This window comes from Epinephelus lanceolatus, chromosome 11, assembly GCF_041903045.1.
Source record: "Epinephelus lanceolatus isolate andai-2023 chromosome 11, ASM4190304v1, whole genome shotgun sequence".
Taxonomy (NCBI): domain Eukaryota; kingdom Metazoa; phylum Chordata; class Actinopteri; order Perciformes; family Serranidae; genus Epinephelus; species Epinephelus lanceolatus.
Window position 1 is genome coordinate 25,076,333 of NC_135744.1, and position 9,754 is coordinate 25,086,086.

General features: G+C 39.1%; 1 protein-coding gene across 1 annotated transcript; it reads left to right on the forward strand.

Moving 5' to 3' along the window:
• The first annotated feature begins 2,630 nt into the window (after nucleotides 1–2,630).
• Nucleotides 2,631–9,515, forward strand: dpagt1 (dolichyl-phosphate (UDP-N-acetylglucosamine) N-acetylglucosaminephosphotransferase 1 (GlcNAc-1-P transferase)). The gene is made up of 9 exons (XM_033633932.2): nucleotides 2,631–3,084; nucleotides 3,216–3,336; nucleotides 3,770–3,983; nucleotides 5,806–5,952; nucleotides 6,169–6,253; nucleotides 6,374–6,562; nucleotides 6,668–6,755; nucleotides 8,161–8,316; nucleotides 8,417–9,515. The coding sequence occupies exons 1-9, from the start codon at nucleotides 2,918–2,920 to the stop codon at nucleotides 8,480–8,482; spliced, it is 1,233 nt and encodes a 410-aa protein (XP_033489823.1). The 5' UTR covers nucleotides 2,631–2,917; the 3' UTR covers nucleotides 8,483–9,515.
• The last annotated feature ends 239 nt before the right edge of the window (nucleotides 9,516–9,754 follow it).

Consider the following 9,754-nt stretch of genomic DNA (forward strand, 5'->3'; position numbering starts at 1 on the left):
TACACTCAATACAACTGACAACTACCTCCATGCACTCTAGCACTGTCCACCAATGCAACATCTCTGAGAAGAAGTAACCACCACGTTATCCTTATTCCTTGCTTGTAATATCCCGTTATACCCCTCTGTTTGCATCCTCAGTGATCTGGATATACTCGACACATGTTCAATACAAATCATTATACAAAGTCCCCACTGGTGGCCTCAACTATTGCAGAGAAAACAATACTAGTACTGAACTGGAAAAGTAGGAAGAAAATCAACCCCTCACAATATGAGTTAATGCCACAACCCCATATGTAAGCATGCAACTGGGGAAACGTATGTGTGAGTGGGAATGTGTGTAAATAGAAAGAATCTATAATACTAGACTAATCCCATCCTGCAAAACTTGTCTGAAATGTATTCAAACCCAAACAGACCATGCCCTACAGTTATTTACCTCCCCACCTCCCCTCTGTTTCATCTTTCTGTTTTCTTCTTTCTTCTTTTCTTTCCTCATACATTGTCCTCTGTTGCTCATCTAAACCATTTTATATTTGCCAGTCAGTAACATCTGTAAAGTTATTCTGCCTTTCTTTCTTTGCTTTTATATTTATTAGCATGTCCACACTGTCAACATGTGTGTGCACTAATTGATGAATAAAGGGATATTAAAAAAAAAACAACTAACTAATAACTATAAGATTTTTTTAAACTTACCATTTGATGTTTGAAAGTTAAAAGTTAAAGAAGAAATCAAAAAAGCCTCAGTTTTGCACTCTTTTTATGCCAGCTAGTCAGTTTGTGCAAAAAGGTTATTTTTAAATGAGACATAGAATAAAGTTATTTTGATAAAATATATCTTTGCTCCTTTTTTGTTTTTCTTGACAGAAGTGTTCATCTCACATGATGTGTCCAAGGACCATCAGAAATTTCAAATCCGATTATAATTTCTTTTTTTTTTTGTACTGGCTATGATAAATGGTGTAATTTCACCAATTTTTATTGTTTTTTAATTTTCAAATTTATTTTATTTTTTTTAAAAGAAGCCTTCTGCTGTCAGAGCCATGGTTTGGAAGGCATATTTTCTTTAAAAATCAGCGCTGAAATAAATATATAATATAGCCATTTAAATTTGTATGCCCCTCCCCTGAGCCAAAATAAAAACCTTAAGTTCGTCCCCAGTGCTTGTAAAATGATTTGACATGCCTTCCCCTTTTTGCACCATTTTTTTAGATATTTTTTTTTGGGCATTTTGCCTTTAATGGACAGGACAGCCAGGTGTGAGGAGAGAGAGAGGGGGATGACATGCAACAAAGGACCACAGGGATTACAGGCTGGACTCGAGCCCGGGCCGCTGCAGCAACAGCCTTGTACATGGGGCGCCTGCTCTAATCACTAAGCCACCCCCTCCCCCCCCCCCCCCCCCCTTTTGTGTGTGTGTGTGTGTGTGTGTGTGTGTGTGTGTAATAAGTACTTGTAGGACTTAGAACTTGTTATTGTAATGGAGTAGTTTTACATTTTTGTATGGCCACCTTTATTTAATAGAGCACTATATGTAATAAAGGGGTTTTCAAACTTAAACAAACAGTGGCAGTAGTATAAAGGTGAAAACAGAATTTCTGATACAAAAATATAAAAAATAATCAACAAGTCAAAAATTTAAAAACACTCTAAAGGGTGAGTTGTCATACATGTATAGAATAAGACACAAGTATAGCAAACAGACAAATACCTTCACCTGAAGCTCACCATAGGTTCTCCTACACACACGTGGGGGGTTGAGCAGAGCGGCATTCAGTTGGTTTCAATTGGCACCCTCACAGTCTGATGCTACTAAATCCTACATACTGCACCTTTCAGTTATGGATCTGTACTTCTTCCACCACTGATCTGTATTTGGCCATGTTAAATAAAGTCAGAAATACAGGCCTACCTCTTCCCACTGACACTGTCAGGATGGTAGTTTTTAATTGTAGGTTGTTGTTGTTTTAATTCAGATGGTACATTGCTTTCTAAATATTTCCACAATCCCCTTTGTTGTTGATGTTTTACCTTTTAAAATTGTAGAATAGATTAGATTATTATTTCTGTCATTAACTTGTTTGATTCAAATGTTGTAGCGAATGTAAAATTAGCTACTGGAAAGAAAGAAAGAAAGAAAGAAAATATATGTTCTAAAAATTATTATTATCACTATTATTATTATTATTATTATTATTATTATTACCTATGTAACATTCTTTGTTTAAACAATAGAGTGTAACAGTTGAAAGTATACAAACACAACATAGAGCCAGGGGGATTTAAAAACTAATTTTTTGACAACAGATGGCGGAAGTTCACAATACTACTGTCATGTACACCAAAGAAGAAGATGTCACTTCCGTGTCAACACCATTTTGACAGGAAGTTGTTAAAGATAAATGCTTCCATGGTTTGTTTACATGAGCAAGATGTAGAGAAACAACTGTCTCAAGAAAAGTGCCAAACATAGTAATATTGTGTAAAAAGACAACACATTTTCATCAAATAATTCATTTAATACAGCAACTATTTCCACATAATAATATCAAGCGTCTCCGATATATTAAATAACGTTTTATTTTGAAGTTTAACCGGAAGTGAAACCACCTCCTAACATCCGGGACTTGACGGTTAAATTGATAATCAGACGTGGAGTTTGACAAGCAGGCTGTTAGCAGATATTAGCACCAATAACACGGAATGAAAGATGGTATGGATTACCGTTGCGACTCACGGACTTATTTTTCTCTGACACCGGAAGCGCGGAGATGTATTTCGCTTTAGAATAACGATATGACATGTTTTTACCTCCGTGAGGACAGCCACAGCTCGTTCATCGATCGCCCGAGGGGGCAACATTAGATTAGCGACAAACCTGGTTTGATCTGTCAGAAACGGAGCCACAGAAATGCCTGACAACATGTCACCTATACCCGTCCTGCCGTTGGTGATTAACTGCTTCCTGTCTGTGCTCGGCTGTATGGCCACGTTAAAACTCATTCCTGCTTTCAAAGACCATTTCATCTCAGCCAGACTGTACGGAATGGACCTAAACAAGACGTCCAAGAAGGAAGTGTGAGTCTTTGCCCTATCTCTCCTATGATGCGGTATCCTTGATAACATTTTAGGTTAAATACGCCTAGTTTAAAAGTCAATCCTGACCTCATTCTCATCCTGTTTGTCTTTCTGGTCACCCCTCTTTGCAGCCCAGAGTCCCAGGGAGTCATCAGTGGGACGGTCTTCCTCATCATCCTCTTCTGCTTCATCCCAGTGCCTTTCCTTAGCTGCTTTGTAGGAGATCAGTGCATGGGCTTCCCACATGATGAGGTGGGTATGGTGATGCATAGTACTCCTGTGTACTGTAAATTTTTCAATTAATAGCCCGGGCTATTATTTACGTAGAGCACTGAAATCGACAGGCCTATATTTGGGACAGGCCTTTAATTTCTTTCACACAAAACTGTCTTTTGAATCTTTTGATCTATGGACCCTTAGGACTGAAGGAATATGAATAACTTACAGGGTAACTGAGGAACAGACACATACTTTGAGGTGGCCAACAACCTGGTTTTACACATCTGAACTTCTGTTAAAACAGTGACCTGCTTGGCAACCAGACCAGGCTTCTAATTGAGACAGGCCTTTATTTGTCAAAATGTGTAGCCACATCGGGCTAGTAAATGGGACTAGGCCTCTCATTGAAGTTGTACGATAGTTATCTCGAATCTGTAACTCAACTCTGTTCTTTGTTTTTCATCAGTTTGTCCAGCTGATCGGTGCTCTTCTGGCCATCTGTTGCATGATCTTCCTGGGCTTTGCGGATGATGTGCTGAACCTGCGGTGGAGACACAAGCTCCTGCTTCCTACTATGGCTTCCCTGCCGCTGCTCATGGTCTATTTTACCAACTTCGGCAACACGGTCATCGTGGTGCCGAAGCCATTCAGAGCCCTGCTTGGGCTGCACTTAGATTTGGGTAAGTTGTTCAGTTGTTTGCAGCATTGTCCGGATAGAGGGAGGCTAAGCAGTGTAGGCCACACTTCTTCTACTTCAGTCACATCCTCCAGTACCTCCTGGGGGATCCTGAGATATTCCCCAGAGCAGGTGGGATATACACTGAACAAAAATTTGAAAGCAACACTTTTATTTTTGCACCCATTTTGCGCAGGTTTGAGTTAAGGATCTAAGACTTCTTTTATGCACTCAATAGATTTGTTTGTCTCAGATTTTGTCACAGATTTGTTAAAATCCTTGTCAGTGAGCACTTCACCTATTCCAAGATAATTCATCCACCTGACATTCTCGTGAATTTGGCAGTACATCCAACCAGCCTCACACCAGCTCAGGTCTCGACATCCACAGGGTGTTTGCATGTCCTTAAAAAGTCTTCAAATGTCACAAGAATACGGCCATAAAAGTCATTAAATAGTCTTAAATTTGAATTTGTGAGATCTTAACTACTATAAAAATCCATTTTTGTAATTTATTTTTGTGAAAATGAGTGAAGCGTCTCAATGTAAAAGTCCACATTTCTAATGTTACAAATCTTTAAAAGATTATAATACTGTTATATTACTTCATACTTGTACTTACCTGTTGGCAAAATATAGATTGACCTAACTTACTCTAGTAACCATATTCCTACATAACACCTACCTCTGCACAAAACCACATATATACTACTCGCCTTCAATGCTGAAATAAGTAAAACATGATTTGTCCAAAAATCTGTCCTAAATGTAGTTAAAGGGTGTCTGAACGGGTCTTAAAAAGCATTAAATTTAACTGTCCGATATCTGTAGACACCCTGCATCCAGCATCTTCACCCATAAGGTCGTCTTAAGCCTAGTTCACATTACATGATTTTCAGCCTGATTTTGTGTTGCGGAGACTATCTTAATCTTTTGAGTGTTAATACCTCGCGACGTTTCTGTCTTGTTTCTGTCAGCGGGAGTCTCGCCAACTGCGTTACGACCTGTGTGTGCACACCACAAGATTTCTCCACCGAGCCCTCGCCGACAGAGCCCCAGATAACGTGGTGACGTCACCAAACTTGGAGACGACACATCGTAAAGGCATGGATATTCTTCCCAGTGTTGAATCAGATCTGCCTCCAGGGCCTGGGTCCAAACACAACGTGCTCCCGCGCGCCCAAAAGAAGTGACTATCATGCGTTTAAATAACTTATTAGACAGATATATATAGAGAAAGGTGATGTTTAGAGAGCAAGCCCAAATAAGCAACTCCACTTTAGAAAAAAGCCCAAAGTCGTGGCCTATAAGCCTCCTCTCATTGGCTGATGCTCTTTCTCAGTCATGTCAGACTTCTCCAGTTTTCTAGCATGCCAAATATCCAGTCCCAGGCACAGACGAGGGGGTGACCTGCTTGTAGGCTTGTTCACACATGAGGACTCGTTGTGGCAGACTATCTGCTGACTCACCTCCAATCCAAGGTGGCGCTCAAGATCCTCTGCGACGGCAAAATCGCGGTGAAAATCGTGTAATGTGAACTAGGCTTTAGACCAGCCACCTGAACAGCTGAAGCAATAACTGTTATGCACACCTGAAAATTTTCTGTACAAACCATTAGAAACCGTCTCAGGGAAGCTCATCTGCAGGTTGAGTCATTAAGATGGCAACTGCTCCCCTTTGATGCACTCTTCACTCAAATTTTTCTTCAGTGTATAATCCCCAGCATGATCTATGTCTGTGGTACCAATTTTTAACTGTGCGCCACTGAAAATGAGAGTAGCTGAAACATTTGTGTTCAGTGCTGATATGATTTATGATCCTTTGCAGGTATTCTTTACTACGTCTACATGGGAATGCTTGCAGTGTTCTGCACAAATGCCATCAACATCCTAGCGGGCATCAATGGTATTGAGTCGGGTCAAGCCCTGTTTATCTCCGGATCCATCATCATCTTCAACCTGCTGGAGCTCAGCGGTGTGTGGCCGTTTCCTTTGTCATCATCAGCATTACAGATCACTGCCTCCACACTGCAAGTCATGAATATACTGGATACGGACAAGTTGATGTTAATTGAAAAACAATCATTTAAATGTGAAAATAGATACTGTGTGATTATAAATGCGGATGTTTACAGTGTACTTCTTTGTGATTCATCTGACATTTGGTTTGTTTTATTATCTAATTTATCAGGAGATTACCGTGACGACCATGTTTTCTCCCTCTACTTCATGATACCATTCTTCTTCACCACATTAGCACTTTTTTACCACAACTGGTAAGTTATAACTATTACGAAAGGTTGTTTTATAAAAATAAAAAGTTATAAAATGCGAGGGGGGTATACCATATGTTGGTGAAGCCATATTCCGTCAACTTGCAACCTCTTTTATCACAGGTACCCTTCATCTGTGTTCGTGGGAGACACTTTCTGCTACTTTGCTGGGATGACCTTCGCTGTTGTCGGCATCCTGGGACACTTCAGCAAAACAATGCTGCTGTTCTTCATTCCTCAAGTGGTTAACTTTGTCTACTCCTTGCCTCAGCTTTTTCACATCATCCCCTGTCCCCGACACCGCCTCCCCAGGTAACAGGCTTCAGATTTGTTAGTGATATCTTTTCACTCATCATTCATGCTGATTGTGTTCTCTCAATGACGGCCTTTGTCTGCCAATGTTACTGTCAATGAAAGGCTGAATCCAGACACAGGCAAACTGGGGATGAGCTACTCTAAATTCAAAAGAAAGGACCTCTCAAAATTAGGACACCTCATTCTGAAGGTAAAGCTCTTTCTCTTGTGTATTCTCTTTTGAACAGATTGCTGAATGAGCTTGTCTAAAGAGAGACAAACAGAATAGTGAAAAATTACACATTTTCCCAGAGCCTAAGGTTATGTCCGACCTAACAGTCGAAATCTCAAAGATATTAAAGGGACAGTGTGTAAGATTTAGGGGGATTTAGTGGCGTCTAGCAGTGAGGATTGCAGATTGCAAGTGTTCATCGCTCAGGAGGTTTTTATCAGGAGCCAAATAATCTGCAGACGGCTCTTCCTTTTCAAAACAAACAGATCCCGTTGATTTAAACCGGTAAAAACACTGAATAAAGCTGTTTCACGTTCTCATATGCTGTACAGCACCTGCTAATGTGTGCTCACCTTTTTTCTCTGATAACATGTGCGTGCTCACCTTACTTCTGATCCAAATGAACAGGAGGTTTTTACTGGGAGACGATTTATCTGCAGAGGTCTCCTCCTCTCCAAAACAAACAGACCGGGTGATTTAAACCAGTAAAACAATGAATAAAGCAGTTTTTTGGTTCAACAACAATCAGCATTTTTCTAATGCTCGTGCTAACTGCGGTGGTCATGAAAACACAGATGACCCTATCTAGAGCCAGTGTTTGGTCTGTCCATTCTGAGCTACTGTAGGAACATGATGGTTCAACATGGCAGGCCTTCATTGTATTTTATTTTATTATTTTATTTTATTTATTTTGTTTTGTTGTGTTTTATTTAGTTTTTTTATTTTTATTTTATTTTATTTTAATTTATTTGTCTTATTTTATTTTATTTTACTTTATAGAAAGGCAGAACATCCTAGAACTACAAAACGTTCGTCAGTTTTACTTGCAACTTTACTTAAACAAATAATGTTTAGCAAAATAAAAATAAACCAGAATACCAATTAAATTTCCTTATTTTTTAATCAACTAATTGCTTCTGCTCTGTTCGTCTCAGTACAGTATTAGCATACAGCGGCATTATTTGGTTGATATAAAACATGTTTGCTTGTGTACTGTACATCACACCTATAGCCCAGTAGCATGTGCACTCAATGCATGAAAGCATGTGGGTAGCAGCGTTCCTAACGGTGCAGATGCAGTAAAACCTTAAACTACAATGCTTGCAGACTAGTTAGTATCACAGCCCGGTCTCTGATCTTGTCAAACTTTAATTAAATGCGTCAGATAATCAAACAGATTTCGCCTTTTATATTGATTTTATTATATTACTACCTTCAAAAGGGAGATGTGTGCAGTGATTCAGTGCCCTTGTAGCAGCTTACCTATTAAAAAAAAGTGCATGTAGTGAGTGTTGGTCCAGGTGGGTAAACACATGTGAGGCAGTGGCCAGCTTCATGCTGTGTTTATTGGTTGATAACAATATGTCTCAATGATCCTCAACAGGTGGCAGAGTTATTAAAGCTACTAGAAGTGCGAAGAGGCCAGGAGGGAGATGATGATTTTATTGAGTGCAACAACATGACCTTAATAAATCTGGCACTGAAATTACTCGGTCCCACCCATGAGAGAAACCTCACAGTCATCATGCTCATCATACAGGTAAAACAAAGCACCTGCTGTATCAAAAATACCCTGGAATAATAATCATTTTGAGGAATGTTAGTGTTTCACTGGATGCTCATTTCCATGTCTTCCTCAGGTGATGGGCAGCGCAGTGGCTTTTGGGATACGTTATCATCTGGTGCGTCTCTTTTACGACGTCTAGACAGCTCTGCCAGAAAGAGGAGGGAATGCCGACGGAGAAAATATGATGTTGTTGTGGAACTATTTTACAGGCTCAATGGTTTGTCTGCCTTTTTAATAGATTCCATTACCTCACTGTTACTTTTCTGCCTCAGACTGTACCTGCAGTGCTGACCCGGTGCAACGTTCAAAGCTACATTTCATTTCTTAAAACATGTTCACATACAGTGTACAAGCATAAACTGCTCGGGGTCTGACATCAAGAGCAATTCTGTATGTTATTCCCACAAAGTTTCAGTAATTACAAGCAGGAGGAAGTAACTGGGTTTTGATGATCTTGTGTGTCCACCCTGAAAGTATATTTTTGTACTTGGTTTTTTAAAGGAAAGTACAGTAAGTGGGGATGACCGAAAGTCACCCATGGCTGCCTGCTACAAAATTACTACCATTTGATAACAGATTTATGGATGCAGAAGTTCTCTAAAAATGATAAAAATATTCAAACAGCAGTTCATTGCTCGAATCTGCAGTTGGAAAATGTTTCCATTCACACTTCATTTTCCACGACTTATCAATCCATGCAACATTAATATATGAATTTATAAGTTAATGTAATTTTTGTTTGTTTTTTTCTTTTACCTCTGAACAAATGCACGTAGAAGGTCATTGTGAAGAAAAGCGGTGAAGACATAAGGAAGCTATAATTGATGACAGGGTATTAGGTGGAGACAGGTAAATAGACGGGATATTAGAAGAGATAAAGTGAGATTATAGTGTATGGATTGTTGTAAAAGTTACTTAAGTGCTTTGGAAGGTAAAAGGTCGCCTGATGAGGATAATGAGAATTGATTGTTTATACCTTTCTTGGTATTATTGGATACAAAGCTGTATTTTTATGACTGATACGCATTTTTCCGCCGTGAGTTCAGCAGACATCAATGTGAAGTAAACTGGCACTGGACTATTTTGTTAAGGAATGTAACTACAAGTGAGAAACTGTTTACTGTTGAGCAGGAAGCCTCAAATTGAGAAAATAAAATCTGCGAAAATTCAAATGTAGCAGTTTGTTATTTGCAGAACGTGGTTTAAGAAGTATTCAGGTTCTTAAACTGGTGTAGAAATACAAGTTTAAATACTTGACTACAGGTAAAAAAAAATCCTACATTTGCAATGGTGTTATCAGCAAAATGCAGTAGTAGTACCAGAAAATAAAAGTTTTCATAATCACCTGATTTTAGGTTATGACAGAGATATTGATATTGGTGTATAGAAAGTCAAAAAAAAATGCACCACA

What these genes read in the sequence shown, in the direction of transcription:
- dpagt1 (XM_033633932.2), top strand. Translation starts at nt 2,918, where the DNA reads ATGCCTGACAACATGTCACCTATACCCGTCCTGCCGTTGGTGATTAAC. An exon ending in TGGGCTGCACTTAGATTTGG is followed by an intron (nt 3,984 to 5,805) that starts GTAAGTTGTTCA and finishes GATCCTTTGCAG; the next exon opens with GTATTCTTTACTACGTCTAC. An exon ending in GCACTTTTTTACCACAACTG is followed by an intron (nt 6,254 to 6,373) that starts GTAAGTTATAAC and finishes CTTTTATCACAG; the next exon opens with GTACCCTTCATCTGTGTTCG.